Below are 16,611 nucleotides of genomic sequence, written 5' to 3'. Positions count from 1 at the left end.
GAGCACATCTCCTCGTCTCCCTCCGCTCGGCTGAGCACCGCGGGGCGTCAGGGCGCAACCCGGTGCCTCCGTGCCCGGGGGAGGCAGCACCAGCACTGACCCAAGAAATGGGGTCTCCTCGTTCACTGCTTCTTGTGTCGGAGATTCAAAAGAGGCCTGGGTTGAAATCAGTGCCAGAGGTGGGACGAAGGCAGAGGGAGCTTGGTCCGAGCACCCTGGGGGGGCACAACAAATGGGCTAACAAATAAGGCATTCCCGCAGGAATGGCCCCGTCCTGCAAATCCCAAATCCCACAGGTGCAAACCTATCAGCAGGAGCAGGCTGTGCCCAGGAAAAAAAGCCACGACAAAAATTTGGGGCTGTGGCAGCAAGGCCCTGGTAGCATTAAATAATAATGAGAGTGATAATTTGGCATTCCAGTGCGTGCGGAGCTGGCAGTCACCACCACTTTGGGAAGGACCGCAGGGCTTCAATTTAGCACAGATTAATGGAATCGATTTATTATTTTTTGTTTCTTTTTAATTAGCCTCATTAGGAACTAAATGATCTTCCTGCAGAGCACGCAAATAGCACAAAGACGCGGGCCCAGCTGATGGTTTTTCTCCTGGTGCAGTTGCTCAGAATTAGCGTTGCGAACCAGGGAAGATTTAATAGTGGTTTCTGGCAGAGATTAGCAGCGGGCAGCAGCTCAGGGAGGATTAAGAACGAAACAAGCATTAGGCAGTTTTGATGGAGAGTTTGTCAAAGTTGGTCTATGAGTTTAAAGCGAAACAATGGAGGCTTTCAACGGGCTCACGTTGAGGGAGCCGTGTTTGTTCCCGGTGATTCATTCAACTCCAGATATTGTTAACTTCAGCAGAATAATCTCCTCTTTTTTAAACAAAAACGGGGAAAAAAAAGTCCTATTGTTATTCACAGGCCATTGCTTATTATTGGGATTATTATGACACCGGCTTGAGGATGGTTTGAACCCCCGTGTTCAGCCGAGGTTTGTGCCTGTCGTTTTCTGACATACTGTGGAAAATACAGAAAACTCGGTATTATAGAAAAAAAAAAAGTGAGCCCCCCAAAAGCTTAAGCCCCAAAGCTTCAAATATCAGAAGAACGGAGCAGAGCAATCCTGAAATTGCATTTCTGCAGGAGAATATGAACCAGCAGATGTGCAGAGTATGAACCAGCCTCTTCCGAAGACGAAGAGAGGGAGGGGAGGCGGAGGGGCACAGGAAGGCACTTCGGCAGGCCCTTGGGGACTGGGCTGCGGGCAGGTGCACGGAGCCATGCCCACAGCACGCTCGGGGACAGATGCAGCCCCGGGGCCCTCCAGCCACCCCCCAGGGGACCAGCTCCTGCAGAAGGAGCACCGCAGGCTCCGGGACGTTTGCTTGGCCAACGGCTCCGCTGGTGGACGCCCGTTTGCGTGGCCCAAACTCCCCCGATCCCAGCACAGGACCCAGAGCCTCCCTTCGCAACGCTGTGAGGAAAGCTGAACTCTGCTGCAGGCAGCTGAGGACGTACTTCACTTTCCCTCTTTCTGCAGTTTATTTTTTGTTCTCCCTTCAGCAGAGCGCCGGAGCCAGGCTAGTCTGGTCACGCTCCCTTTGTTTACAGCCAGTTTCTCCTCCATCTCCCTCCCTTGGCCTGGTGCTTCTCAACCTGCTCCGTGCTGGCCCCCCCAAGCCTCACCCCGGGGCTCTCCGGCCCCCTGGACGTCCCCCAGCAGCTCCCAGTGCTCCCGCAGCCCGTCCCAGCACGTTCCCACCGCGAGCCTCTTGGAGCAAACTGCCGGGGCAAGTTTCCTCGAGTCTTTTTTATTTTTTTTTTTTTAAGTCCTTACAAAAATAAAAGCCGAGGGGGAGCCGTGCGCCAGCAGCACGGTGGAGGGGCCGCAGCGCAGCTGGGGGGCTGCCCGCTCTGCACCCACACCTCGCCCCCAGCCCGTGTCCCCCAGGACCCCCCAGCACCCCTCGGGACCCTCCAGCACCCCCCAAGACCCCTCAGCACCCCCCAGGAGCCCTCAGCACCCCCCAGGACCTCTCAGCACCCCCCAGGACCCCCCAGCACCCCTAGGGGTCCGCGCCCCGCTCCCCTCCAGCAGCCTCCGCTTTCGGGAAAACGGGACCGGGGGTGGGGACAGAGGTTTGGGGGGCAGCTCCCCGAGCCCCCCTCTCTCCCTTTCTCCCCGCCCCGGCCTCCCCCCGCGGCGGGGGCCGGCCCCCAGCGCCCTGCCCGCTCCCCGCCCCGAGGTGCCCGCACGCCCCGCTCCGCCGCTCGGGCTCCCCCCCGCGTCCTGCACCGGGAGGAGGCGGCGGCGGCGGCGGCTGGGGCAGGGCTGCTGATTCCCCCCACCACCACCCCCCCCCCAAAAAAATAATAATAATAAGAAAAAAAAAAAAATAACCCCCAACCGGGTGCCTCCCGGTTCCCCTCGCCGGCCATGCCGGGACCGCGGCGGGACCGGCCGGCCGTGCTGCTGCTGCTCGGGGCGCTGCTGGCCGCAGACCTCTACTTCCACCTCTGGCCGAGGGTGCGCAGGGAGCTGGCTCCGGGGGGACCGGGGGGTCCGGGCTGCCCCTGCCGCCCCCCTCGCCCCGCCGCCGCCGCCGCCCCCGCCCCGCCGCCGCCGCCCCGCGGCCGCGCCGCCTCCGCGCTGCGGCGCCTCTTCGGGCACCCGCTGTACCGCGCCGCCGCGCCCCGCGGCCCCGCGGAGCCGCTGCTGGGCGCCCGCGAAGCCCTGCGCTACTACCGGCGGAAGGCGGCCCGCTGGAACAGGTGCGTCCCGCCGCCGCGGCACCCGGCCCCCCGCCAACCCGGCCCCGGCACCCGGCTCCCGGCGACCGGATCTGGGGATCGAGCCCCGGCACCCGTCTCTGGGAACCCCATCCCTGGGTACCCAGTCCCGGCACCCATCTCTGGGAACGCCATCCCTGGGTACCCAGCCCCGGCACCCATCTCTGGGAACGCCATCCCTGGGTACCCAGTCCCGGCACCCATCTCTGGGAACCCCGTCCTTGGGTACCCAGCCCCGGCACCCACCTCTGGGAACCCCATCCCTGAGTACCCAGCCCCGGCACCCGTCTCTGGGAACCCCATCCCTGGGTACCCAGCCCCGGCACCCACCTCTGGGAACCCCGTCCCTGGGTACCCAGCCCTGGCACCCATCTCTAGGAACCCCATCCCTGGGTACCCAGCCCCAGCACCCATCTCTAGGAACCCCATCCCTGGGTACCCAGCCCCGGCACCCATCTCTAGGAACCCCATCCCTGGGTACCCAGCCCTGGCACCCATTATCCGTGCATCCATCTCTGGGCACCCCTCTCTGCGAATCCCATCCCCAGATTCCCATCCCCAGGTACCCATCCCTGGCATCTATCCCTGGCACCCACCTCTGGGTACCCATCTCCGGGAACCCCATCTCTGGGAACCCCGTCTCTGGTCCCCATCCCATGCACCCATCTCAGGGAATCCCATCTCTGGGGGTCCATCTCTGGCACCCATTATCCATGCACCCATCTCCAGGAACCCCATCCCTGGCACCCATCCGTGGCACCCATCTCTGGGAACTACATCTCCGGGTGTCTTATCTCTGGCACCCATCCCTAGCACCCATTTCTGGGTACCCATCTCCAGGAACCCCATCTCCAGGTACCCATTTCTGGGCACTCATCCCTGGCACCCATCTCCAGCACTCATCTCTGGGCACCCCGCTCTGGGAACCCCATCTCCAGATACCCATCCCCAGGTACCCATCCCTGGGCACCCATCTCTGGATACCCAACCCCAGCTACCCCATCCCCATCACCCCATCCCCAGCACCCATCTCTGGGTACCCATCTCCAGGTACCCTCTCCCCAAGCACCCCTCCCCACCACCCCCTGCGTGGGCACCCCCCAGGTATCCCTCGCCCAGGTGCCCCTACCTGGACGCACACCCCGTGGCTCCCCCCGGCACCCTCTCGGTGGCCCATTTTGTGCCCCCCTCCTGGCTCGCAGCCCCCTCATCCTCCCCGATTTCCTTCTCCGCAGCACCCAAGGGCATGTGGGGCTGTGCTTGGGGGCTTCCTGGGGTCCCTGCTGCTCTGCTGGGGGAGGCGAGGAGGTGAAGGATGAGACCCTTCCAGCTGTGTCACCCCGGGGATAAGTGCCTCTGTGCTCCGTGCCACCTTTACAGCTTGGGGACCAAACAGCGACAGCCCCCAGGTGAAGCCCAGAGCCGGCTCCTTGCGCCCAGCAACCCCTCAGCTGGGTGACAGCCACGGCCCCCGACTATCGCCGTGGTCTGCGATAGCGGTGCCGGGGTGCTGGCTGCCCGTCCGGCCCCTCTCCTGCTCCCCTTGCCAACTTCTCTGCTGCAGGAGAAGGAGTGGAGGCTCTGACTTTTAGCCAGCAAACGACTCCCAGCTCTGAGCCGCTCTCCCAGCACAGCCCTCGTCTTGCTGCCTCTCCCAGCCCCAGCCATGGTCGTGGGAAAACTTCCCCCGTCCCCTCCCTTTATGTGGTGCTGTCACCCGAGGGATGGTGACCCTCGGCACGGCCCCTGCCCCTAACCCCTCACAGGATGGCCGTGTCCCCGTGTCCCAGCTGGAAGCAGACAGCATCCCCTGCATCCCCGCTCCTCCCTTCGCCCCACCGGCCTCTTCCTTCTCTCGCTGCCCGTGCTGGGGATGTGACCGGGGACGGGGCGAGGCAGTGATGGAAACGGGTTTTTACATCAGCTGGGTGGGACAGCGAGCGGCGGGGGGGCTGCAGGCGATGAGCGCACGGCTTTGCAATGCTCCCAGCGCACGAGGAGCTGGGCGGGGAGCTGGCTAACGGGCAGCAACCCCGCTGCTCCCCGCTCCAAAACCAGGCAGGGCAGGAGGGGATGTGGCCACTGTCCGACCCCGGACCCGCCGTGTCCCAGCAGAGCCCAGCACGGCCCTTCCCGTGCCCGCTGCGCCGCTGCCAAGCTCTGAGCAGAGCCGCAGCCAAAAGCAAACCCATTAATGCACGGAGCGCCGCCGGCTGCCCTCGGACTCATCGCTTAAACAGCAGCAACTCAAAATAACGAAATGTGCACAAAGTGGTGGGGAGAGCCTCGGGGACGCGGTGGTGGCAGGGTTGGAGCTGCCCCGTGCTCTGAGCAGGGTCGGGGCCCCAAGAGGCTCTGCCCTTGCCGGAGGCGGCCCGAGGGAGGACGAAGCCTCCCCGGGATCCCCTCAAGCCCATGGAGTGGTGGGGAGGCGCAGGGCAAGTGGGTGCCGAGCTGGGCTTTCAGCACAGAGCACAATTTGGCAGTGACGGTGAGCATCCCGGGGACCGGGCTGGGCACAGCACCCGAGGCTGAGCAACGCCTCGGGAACGCGCCAGGATTTGGGAAGCAGGATGGGACCGCGGGGAGGGGGGACATGGCCAGCACCAGGCTTCCTAAGCACCGCCAGAAGAGCGCGCGAGGCCAGGTGCTCGCAGCAGCGCTGGCGTGATTTGCAGCCCAGCCTGCAGGACGGCCCCTGCTCTTTGGTCAGAAGGCTGCGTCTCCCTCCGTTATTTACTGCTTTGTTTAAAAGCGCTCTCGGCTATGACGCCGTGGCCACGCGTTGCCTCGTGCTCGGAGGTTTGGCCCTTCTGCAGCCAGGAGGAGATCTGCGGGGCCGTGCGCCCTTGTTTGACTTCGCTTTGCACCTCTGGGAAGGAGAAGGGGGCAGCGTATTGATCGCACCTCAGCCACTTGGAAATAAAATATATGGCGCTCGTAAACAGGGAACGCGCTGGGGCCGAGCTAACACCCAGCCTCTCCTTTCCTTGGCGCTGCAAACTGAGCACAGAATGAGGAGGCACTTGCCAGGGCTGGTGCGTTTCGTAAGACCATTCGTTGCTGCGGGCACGGATGAATTTATGGCTCCAGGAGGCCAGAAGCACTGCACGGCCCGCGTCCTCCCTGCCGTGGGAGACGTCCCTCTGGCTGCCCAGGGGTGACAGCGGTGTCCCCTGGGGGGCGGGAGCCCTTGGCTTTCCCTCCTGGTCTGTGGGTTTGGTGGAGCTGCTGCGCCGCGTAGGTGAGGGCCGTGCCTGCCTTCCCCAGCCCGCCCCAAGGTGCGACTGCATCTACGGAACAGGGTCAGAACCCAGTGCCTGTCGGCCACCCCGTCCATGAACAGGACATGGGACTCGTTTCTACACCGTAGAAACTTTCCTGAAGCATAGAAATGTTTCTGCACCTAGGCCTGGCACATCCCTCAGCGTGCCCGGGTGCTCCCCTCGAGTGGGGCCAGCTGCAGCCCAACCCCGTACCTGCCGCATGGCACGGCTGCCTTTGTTTTTGTAGCCGGATGGAAATAAATCGGTCTGGGACTCTGCCAGTCTGTGGTGTGGCCCCAGGATGTGGCACGGTTGGGATACGTGACGCGAGGGGAGCACGGCAAGGTGCAATCTACCCGCGCACAGCGCTCACTGCCCGTCCCGTCGCCTTCCCCCGGCATCGGGTGAGGAACGGAGCTGCAGGATGCCAGCCATCTGCAGAGGCTGGTGGAGGTGCAGGAAGGGAAGAGCAAAGAAACAGCCGGGCCTCTTCCGAACAGACAAAACAACCTGCTGAAAAACTCCAGAGCTTGTTTGTATCCTCGAAGGATATGCCCCAAACTTCGTATCCTCAAAACTTCAATGCCCCAAACTCTGTAGCCTGCTCAGTGCCAGCGGGACCAGCCCTGCCCGTGGCCAGAGCCCGGTGGCACGGGGACACCGGGGCCAGCAGCCACCAGGACCCCAAGCCCGGTGGCACCCCACGCCATGCCTCTCGCAGCCCTGGCCTTCTGCTGCTGGATCCGGCTGAGCACAAAGCCTGGGCAGCCCCGGGGCTATTTATAGCAAGCTATAAATGAACCCTTTTTTTTTTTTTTTAACATTATTATGTCTTTTGCAGAGCTCTGCTCTTACAGGGAAATATTTCTGGAATCCTGGGGGGACAGGAGAGGCCGAGGGAGCCGCGTTTTGGGTTTCAAGGCTTGCAGGGGGCCGCGGGCCCTGCAGCACCGTGCCCGCTGCACGGCGGGGCCAGAGCTGCCGGCTGCGAGCTGCCTTCCCTTGCCCAACTGCTGCATTTTTTCCCCATCAGTAATGTGTTGCTCACCGCCACCCCGGGGGGGAACGGGCTGCCTGCATGGCAAGCGGGAGAGCAAATATGGTAAAATATTCGGGCAGGGAAATTCCCCGGGGGAAAATTCCTGAGTCATTCCCCAAAACGGACACCGGGGTCTTTTCTGTGCCGGTCTGGGGATGCATGCTGGCTGCGTGCATGTGGCTGACTGCCTCTGGCTGAGCTGGTCCCTCTGACCCAAAATCCCAACGCAAATTCAGGGAGGGAACGGGCTGCCCCGACCCGCTGCTTGCTGCACGGGTTGCCACATCGCTCCCTTCCCTCCGTTTCTCCCCAGCTGGTACCGAGGGGGGTCCCTCAGCACGGGGAGGAACCTTGTGGTCGCACCACCAAACGTGCTCGGGTGGAGAAGGCAGATGGGACAACCCCACAAAAGATGGGACAGCCCCACAAAACCCGCTGCCTGCTGCCCTGCTCAGGGATAGAGGTGCTTGGCACCTCCCTGCCTCCTCCGTCCCAGGCCCCGGGTTAATGAACCACTCGTTATCAGCCCCCTGTTTGCCCTCCCTGCTGTGTCTCGGCACTTTCAGAGCAAAACGGACTTCGATTTCCCTCTGCCAGGCCTGTATCTGCAGGCTCTGCTGGCGTTAATGAGAAACTAACGCTGTGTCCCCGGCCGGGTGGATGAGGGACTTTTGGTGGCGGTTTAGCAAAGTTTGGGGCCAAACCACCAATGTTCCAAACGTGAGGGAAATGCTGGTGGCTTGCGGAGATCTCCTGGGTTTGTTGCAGCACCCAGGAGGCCCCCACGGCTCCATCCACCAGGACAGGGACAGATTCAACCCCAAATTTAAGAGGTCCTGGGCAGGACGCTGCCGGGCGGCCTGCAGCCTCCCTGCTCACTAAAGCACAGGCCGCAGGCCCTCGGGAGGCAATTTCAGGCCCCGGCGATTTTCCTGACGTGCCAGCCCTGCTGCCTGGGACCTCTGGGCTCGGGAGAAAGCTCTGGTGTAGATGCAGTGATGGTAGAGAAAATCCTCTGTGGAGGACAAGCCCCCGTTGTTCTCCCGGGCTCTCCAGACACCTCACGGAGCAGCCAAGCCCCCAGCTACCCCGTCACACCCCCAGTTCTCCCCGTCACACCCCAGCCCCAGCTCCAGGGAGCATTTCCCCGTCACACGGCCTGCCTCTGGCGCTGCTGGAGTCCCGGGTTAGCTCCAGGCATGCCCTGATGCCCCTCTTGGTCCTGACGGGGCAAGGAGAAGACAACGGGGCTTCTCGGGTCCTGTGTCCACAAGGGACTTTTCCCCGAGCCTCCATAGATGTGCTGGGAGCTACAGAGCACCGCTGAGGCCTGGGACGCGCTGCAGCCACCCCCCTGCCTCAGTTTCCCCTCGGGCAGCACCATACCCACCCCATAAGACTGTGACCCCCCCCCCCGGCACCGAGGATTTCCATCCTGCGGCCCGTCCTCATCACCCCCCGCCCGCTCTCTCGCAGGAGACACAAGCTGTACAGGGAGGAGCTCAACCTGACGTCCTCGGCCACGCTGCTGCCGCTGCGGCCGGAGGCCAGCTGGCTCCAGTTCCACCTGGGCATCAGCCGGGATGGGCTCTACCCTCGCTCCAGCCCCGCCGTCAGCAGGCTGCTCCGCGACATGCGGGACTTCTCCACCGTCAGTGCCGGTGAGCTGCGTCCCGGCACGGGGATGGGGACAGGCCCCGCACCCGGGGTTGGTGGCTTCAGCCCCGCCAGGTTCTCTTCTGCCACCAGGGCAGGAGGATCCGTCCTGCTGGGGGACGCTCCGAGCCCTGCACTGGCTTCCCCGTGGGTTTTGTGCTGCGTGGTGGTTGTTGCTTTGCCTTGAGATGGAAGAAGGGGCTTGGCCGGGGTCATTTCTCCAGGATTTTTGGTGCACCTCTGTGCCACGCTGCGGGCCTGTTGCATTGCAGCTCATCCCGGCAGGCTGCAGGGAGCTGTGGTCGTGCAGGGGGTGGGCAGCAGGAGGGCGAGCCCTGCACGGCCCCTTCCTCACCGCTCCCCCTGTCCTTGCAGACTACAGCCAGGACGAGAAAGCTCTGCTGGGAGCCTGCGACTGCAGCCAGAGTGAGTGAGTCCCCTCGGGTCCCCGCTGTCCCCGCCAGCCCGCACCAAACATCCCCGCATGTCATCACTTCACCCAGCCGGGCAGGGTGACGCTGGGACCCCCCCCTTTCCAGCTCCCCTGCCCTACCCTTGGCAAAGGTGCCCTTCGCCAGGCAGCGCCAAGCCCCTCGCCCTCCTGTTTAAGCCAGTTTAATTTCCTCCCCAGTCGTGAAACCCAGCGGCGTGCACCTGAAGCTGGTCCTCAGGTTCCAGGACTTCGGGAAAGCCATGTTCAAGCCCATGAGGTAAGGCAGAGCCCCCCGCTGCCCCCCCAGCAGCCCCACTTGGCCGCCAAGCAAGGAGCTGAACCGTAGTGGATTTATCAGCATCACCCATCTGCGCAACGAGCAGCGGGCACAGGGGTTTGCTGCAGAGAGGGCAGCGAGAGGTGTGGGCATCCTTGGCAAGGTCAGGTGTGCACGTCCACATCTCGTCTCCTTTGCTCAGCAGCAGCTGCCTGTAATTAGTGCTGGCTGCTTGCGCCCTCCCAGAGATGTGCAGATAAACGCCGGTGTTCCCACGCTGGTCGCTGACGCTGGAAATGCCTTGTTTGGTAGATGCCAGACAGCGAAGGACCTCAGGGTGCTTTTCTCCCCCCAGCTGGCTGTTTTTCCATTAGGGACTGTGCATCCTTTCCCCAGCGGGCTGTTTTCCCTCGTTTCTCCCTGGATTCCCCAGGGCGCCCTGCATCTGCCCTGGAGCTGGGCGTGCAGCTCCCCGTGCTCGCCCCGTGCTCACCCCCTGATCTCTTCCAGGCAGAAGCGCGAGGAAGAGACACCCGAGGATTTCTTCTACTTCGTCGACTTCCAGCGGCACAACGCGGAGATCGCCGCCTTCCACCTCGACAGGTACGGGCTGCCGGGTGCTGTGCCCGCGGGCAGCTTGGAGCTGAGCCCCGCGGAGCTGCTGGGCCAGAGATCAGCGGCTGCTCTGCAGGCACCGTGGTGGGAGCTGGTGTGTTATTTGGGAACAGTCCCCAGCAGAAGCCCAGGACACACATTTGCCTTAGGGAAGGGGCTGGAAGGTGCTGTGAGGGGCTCGCACGCCACAGCCCAGGCTCGTGGCTGAGCTAAAGCGCAGCCATGCGGCTTCGAGCCCTCAGCTAACGAGCAATTAACCTGGCACCCTTTCCCAGCAACCTTTGTATTTAATAAAATCAAAAACGCCCTGGTTAGAAGAGGAGGGCAGCAGCCTTTTCCCCTCTGTGGGGAAACTCTCAAGCACTGCGGGGAAGCGATCCCTGCTGCAGAGCCGAGCTCCCGGCCCTGCTCCCTGCAGTGGCCCCGCTCGGCTCCTGCCACTCTCCTCCCTGCACCCCAGCTTCACCGCCAGCAAAAGGAGGCAGGCCTGCTTTTCTGAAGCGCTTTGCAGTTTCTAGAGCTGAAAGGTGCTAGATGAGAGCAAATCACTTTTTTCCCCTTAAACACTGCTCAATAAGTAACAGGCCAAATCCCGTTTTGTGCCTGCTTCTCGGAAGCAGAGGGCATTGCCCAAGGAGCAGGGCACAGCATCGGCTGTTTTGCCCGGTGGTGCTGACTCAGCAATCAGCAGAGGTTTTCCATTCTCAGACGTGAATGTCTTCCTGCCCCGGGCCCTGTTTTTTTTTTAAGACCATGTGAGATGGAGCAGCTGGGAGTGAGCCCCTCGGAGTGGGGCAAGCCCCCTCTCTGCCCCCCGTCCCAGCTGCTTGGCACCAGGATCAGTGCCTCGATGCTCAGCACCCACCTTGCAGAAAGGCCCCGAGGGCTCGTCTGCCTCCCAGAAGACAGGGCGTGCACACAAGGAGACAGGAGCAACTGGTTAGGGAAAAGACACAAATCCTGGAGAACATCCAGATTGTCCCAGGCGACAGCTATTAACATACCAGAATAAAACTCAGCCTCGTTTTATTGCAGAGGGTAAAACGATCCTGGCTATTTGCTAGAAAGAAGCCAGGGGGAAAAAAATCCTTTTGGGTACAGTCGCGGCAGAAACAGGGGGACGAAGACCAATGGTTTGTGAACAGGAGGGATGCAGGCAGTGCCCGCCGCCCTGCCTTGCCGTCCGGTGCGCTCACATCCCTTTCCCCGTGCAGGATCCTGGATTTCCGCCGGGTGCCCCCCACCGTCGGGAGGTTGATCAACGTCACCAAGGAGATCCTGGAGGTCACCAAGAACGAAGTCCTGCAGAGCGTCTTCTTCGTCTCGCCAGGTAGGCGAGCGCTCGGCTGCGCGAGCTGGGGCTGCGGGCGGCTCGGGCCTGACGGGTGGAAGAGCGACTGCTGTGCAGGAACGGAGTTGAGCTCTCTTATCTGCCTGCTTTTCGCAACCTTTCCCTTGGCATGGACTGTCCGTCGACCAAAATGCAGGTATCCTGCATGATTTGGCAGTTCACGTCCATTTTATGGTTACAGATGCCCAGTACCCACGGCGTGATGGGGCTGGGGTCAGCGCGGGCTCCTCTGCAGCCTCCCACACCTCACGGCACCTTCCCCCAGCTCTCCTCTGTTCCCTGCAGCCAGCAACGTGTGCTTCTTCGCCAAGTGCCCCTACATGTGCAAGACGGAGTACGCGGTGTGCGGGAACCCTCACCTCCTGGAGGGGTCCCTCTCCGCCTTCCTGCCCTCCCTCAACCTGGCGCCACGACTCTCCATCCCAAACCCCTGGATCCGGTCCTACTCGTTTGATGGAAAAGAGGAGTAAGTGGGTAAATGCTGCTGCTTCCATATCTGCGTTTCAGGGGGTGCAGGGGGAGGAGAATGAGCAGGACGCGGGCGGGCAGACACTGAATAGGAGGGAGCAGCTCCAGCTGGGAGGGTCCTGCAAAGACCATCGGGTCCAACTAGGCCTTTCACTAGGCCTGTTCAGCCTGGAAAAGAGGAGGCTGAGGGGAAACCTCACTGCAGCCTACAACTTCTTCATGAGGGAGAGCAGAGGGGCAGGCACCGATCTGTTCTCTTTGGTGACCAGCGACAGGACCCGAGGGAATGGAGTCAGGCTGCGACAGGGGAGGTTCAGGCTGGATATCAGGAAGAGGTTCTTCACCGAGAGGGCTGTCGGGCACTGGAACAGGCTCCCCGGGGACGTAGTCACAGCACCAAGCCTGTCAGAGTTAACAAAGTGTTTGGACTGTGCTCTCAGTCATATGGTCTGAATTTTGGATAGACCTATGTGGGGCCAGGAGCTGGACTCGATGACCCTTATGGGTCCCTTCCAACTCGGGATATTCTCTGATTCTGTGATTCTATGATTCTATGATTCTGTGACTCTATGAACTGTCAAACGGAGGCCGGGCAGAGGCAGCAAGGCCGGGGTTCAGATCTGTCCCCTGGGCCCAACCTTCAGCCTCCCTGCACGCCCGAGGAGGGAGGGCGAAGGCGGCGATGGAGGCCGCGGCCCTGCACTCAGGGGCATCCCTGCCTGGCAGAGACGTGGTTCCAGCAGCAGGGCCGAGGCGTCCGTCCCACCCCTCCACACAGGAGGTGCCTTTGGGGGCTGTTGGGACACCTCTGAGAGCGTCCCCCCTTCCCCTCGGTCTCCTGCAGGTGGGAGGTGAATCCGCTCTACTGCGACACCGTGAAGGAGATCTACCCCTACAGCAGCGGCAACCGGCTGCTGAACATCGTCGACATGGCCATATTTGACTTCCTAATAGGTAGGATGAACGGGGCAACAACGTTCTTCCTTCCACGGGGGCCTTCGGCAGCGCTCCCTCCTCCCTGCCCCACCTCAGGGTTTCCTGGAGCCATCCCCGCTGCTCCAGGGAGGGTTTGGGGCACGCGGGCACCGCCAGACGAGGCAGCCCCTAATGGTGAGCAGGCACGGGGCAGCTCCAGAGCCACCCCAGTCAGCTCCAGGGGGCTCCAGGGGAGCAGGGCAGCAGCTGCGAGTGTCTCGGACACTTCCAGCGAGCATTTTGCGTAGATTGAAAAGAAAACGCAGGCAGTTCAGAAAAATCACTCAGGCGCTTGCAAGGGAAACTCTGCTCCTGTGTCTCCCCTTTGCCAGGGAACATGGACCGCCACCACTACGAGATGTTCACCAAGTTTGGGGACGACGGCTTCCTCTTGCACCTGGACAACGCCAGGGGGTGAGGCGGGGAGGCTGCAGGGCCAGCAGGGAGGGCTGGGGCAGGCGGCACCATGCTGAGCTCTCTCCTTACCCGCAGGTTCGGGCGGCATTCCCACGACGAAACCTCCATCCTGGCCCCGCTCACCCAGTGCTGCATGTAAGTGCCAGCTTCGTCGTCCTTCCCAGACATGTCAGTGTACCCCCTCCCAGGCTGGGCCCCCCAGCAGCACCCCAGCTCCCCCCATAACCCTGGCCGAGGAGGCCGACTGAATACCAGACCATGGAAGCCACCGGATGTCCCCAACATGGGAATTAAGCTTTTATATCAGCATTAAGCTCTGTTGTGCTGCAGGCGGTGTCGTACCACCGTCCTTCCTGCACTGATGGACCCTGTCCCCTGAGAGTCCCCTAAGTAACCCTAAAGCCCAGGTGAGGTTCCCAAATCCCTGCGAATAGCTGCCTTGCAGAGCAGCAGGCTAGCATAAGGTGCTTGAATGCCCACCGAAGCATTGGTCTTGCACGTGGAAAGGCTTTTGCTGCTTTTTCTGCTGGATCGATCCCTTCCAGCCATCACCTGGCACTTCCCAGCCCATCGACATGAGGTGCTATCAGCCCGACACGAAGCTCAGAAATCTCCATCCAAAAGCTTTGGTAGTTAATCAGGTTTCTTCCCATGGCACTACGGAGAAGCTCATCAGTTTTGCTGTTTGAATCCTATCTTCGCTGCCCCTTTATTAATTCACATAAATCAACAGCTGAAAGTTAAATTACAGAGGCAGGAAAACAGCTGCTCTTCCCCGTGGTTTCTCTTTAGGAGATGCCTAACCTATTTCCTTGCTGTACCTGCTCCAGCTAAGCCTCGGGGCGGTAATTGCACTCTCCCCCCCCCCCGACATTTGTATTACCAGATCTAATTTTAAAAACTGCTATTTGCACCTAGCGAGACTTTTCATTTGTAATTGCAGGCTCTCAGTGAATCCTTCACCTGAACTCCTATTTTGCGGGGTTCAAATTAACTCTGCCTCTTAATTTGACCTAACAGTACTAGCCACAGGTCAGATCCTTCCTATTCATCCAGATCCAACCCCCAGAAGCTGTCCTTAATTTAGTTCTCCTGGTGGCAGCAGTAAGAAGCCCTGCAAGTCGCACCTTTTAATAAGCCAGCTCTGGCCCAGAACAGCGTAAAAGCGACTCGTGCTGCCTGAGGGAGCCGCACAAAACCTTATTTCCTGGACCAGCCGGTCCATTCGGTGTGGGGGAGCATCCAAAAATGTTTGGAAAGAAGTGGAAAGGTTTCTTCAAGTCCAGAGGTCACCGATGTGTCTGTGCCCTCCACGTGTCTGCTCCCAAGTACAGAAAGTGGCACAGATGCAGCCGTGCAGTGGTCCCTTTCCCGAGAGTCAAAACCCCAGACAAGGAGCAGATAAGCCTGAAAACAGCCCCCAATTAATCTGACACGTGCATCTTCTTGGCTGAGAAGGTCCCTAGAAAGCTCTGGGTCAAATCTTCAACACTTCAGCCTGCTGGAGGGCTCACAGTGCTGTGTGGGAGGGGAGAGGAGCTGGTGGTGGGCTTTCCGTCCCGCGCTCCCTTCCACCTTCTGCCAATTTCTTGTGCAACTGTTAGGGCATTAAAAGAGCTGTTCCCTGCAGGGTCAGGCTACCCCGTTCTCCACCTCCCAGCACCATCGCAGAGCAAACACAGCTGGTGTTTACCCACAGCAGCTCCTAGGGTCACCCCTCGCCGGGAGGGACCGCGCAGGGCTCCTCCGGCAGCAGCAGAGCCGTGCGCTCCGACGGCGAGCTGGGTTTAGTGCTGGGCCAGTCCTTTTTTGTGGCTTCACCTGGATCACGCATGCAAGGCAGGCCCGTGAGCACAATTTTAAGCACCTGTCCTGGTGGCAGCCGGCCGTGGTGCCTCACATGGCTCCCCGGAGCGTGGCACAGCGGCAGCGGGCCGGTACTGATGGATGGCCTGGGTAAATAACAGGCGTGCGAGGGCAATTTCTGCACCCGGCTGAAATGCTCCTGGCTGCGCCTTTTGCCGCCTGAAAATCCCAGCTAAGTGGGACTGGTTCCACAAACGTGGGCTGCAACTTTTCGGAAGTTTAAAAGGCAATAATTAAAATCGCCGATCGATTTCGGTAATAGAGATGCTGAAATCAAAATGCTTTTGCTGAGGATTAAGTAAATAATTTCAGAATACTTAGTTTCAATCCCAGAAGTGTTCCAAGATTATAGCTTTTCATCCTGCTTTCTGTCAAAGGGAGATATTTAAGTCTCAGTCCCTCTTAAGGTGAGATGCCAGTTAGGTCAGCTCCAGAAAATATTCTCTTTTTGCTCAGTTTTGACAGGAGACTTTTCCTCATTCATCACCAGCTAGGATACGGCTCTTCATTTCACCTCTCCCGCTGCCCCATAAATATCTTTGGGAACATGGCACTGTTACCGATAAGACAGCTGGTTCTCGCTAGGATGCTGCAAAAAGCTCACGTTAGGCTGTCTGATTTCTCTCCCTTCCAGAATAAAGCGGATGACGTGGTTGCGACTGCAGCTCTTGGCGGAGCCCGAGTACCGGCTCAGCAACGTGATGAGGGAATCGCTCCTGCAGGACCCCCTGGCACCCGTCCTCACCGAGCCCCATCTCTTGGCTCTGGACAGGCGGCTCCAGCTCATCCTGAAGGCTGTGAGGAAATGCATAGACACCTACGGAGAAGGCAGGGTGGTGGCCAACGACACCGCGCCGCCCGGGGCTCCCACGTCGGACAGGGCCAAGCTGAGCACGTAAAGCCCTGAACTCGTGCTCAGAGGCAGGGGAGACCCCCGCGAGGCAAGCGGCACGTTTTAATAGCTGGTAATTTCCACCTACAAATTGTGCTTCCTCCGCCTGTGAGGAGAAACTCTTCGGGAGATCTTCGAGGATCGCGCTGTGGCCTGGCTGCGGCACCCCGAGGTGTGGGCACCCCGGGGAGGGACGTGTCCGGGGGGGCACGCGTGGCTCAGCCCGCCCAGGATCTCGGCCTTGCTGTGAAGGACACAAACTAGATCCAAGGATGAGGCTTGAATAAAAAGATGCCAAGAGCATTTTCCTCTTACCAAGTCTGTGTTCTGTAATCAAGAGCGCGTATCTGAGAACAGGGCGACCTTACTTCACCTGCTGCTCTGAGACGAGGTCTCCCAACAGAAAGTGCTCGACCCGCTCTGCTTTGACCCATGCACAGTGCCCAGAAGCCCACTGCCCCCCAGGGCAGGAAAATCACTTCTACCTGCCCCGTTGGTGGAAGAACCAGTCGGGGTTATAGCAGAGAGGCAGATATGTATTGCCCTTGACCCCACGAGTACAGCCTTGA

General features: G+C 60.6%; 1 protein-coding gene across 1 annotated transcript; it reads left to right on the top strand.

Moving 5' to 3' along the window:
* The first annotated feature begins 2,365 nt into the window (after positions 1 to 2,365).
* On the top strand, positions 2,366 to 16,356 carry FAM20A (FAM20A golgi associated secretory pathway pseudokinase). The gene is made up of 11 exons (XM_083804936.1): positions 2,366 to 2,769; positions 8,569 to 8,753; positions 9,124 to 9,174; positions 9,380 to 9,458; positions 9,969 to 10,061; positions 11,288 to 11,403; positions 11,710 to 11,890; positions 12,737 to 12,846; positions 13,200 to 13,281; positions 13,360 to 13,419; positions 15,785 to 16,356. The coding sequence occupies exons 1-11, from the start codon at positions 2,435 to 2,437 to the stop codon at positions 16,047 to 16,049; spliced, it is 1,557 nt and encodes a 518-aa protein (XP_083661062.1). The 5' UTR covers positions 2,366 to 2,434; the 3' UTR covers positions 16,050 to 16,356.
* The last annotated feature ends 255 nt before the right edge of the window (positions 16,357 to 16,611 follow it).

The sequence above is a fragment of the Anser anser genome (genome assembly GCF_964211835.1).
Source record: "Anser anser genome assembly, chromosome: 19".
In the NCBI taxonomy this organism is placed as follows: domain Eukaryota; kingdom Metazoa; phylum Chordata; class Aves; order Anseriformes; family Anatidae; genus Anser; species Anser anser.
The sequence above is the reverse complement of the archived record's forward strand: the minus strand, read 5'-3'. Positions and strand labels throughout refer to the sequence as shown.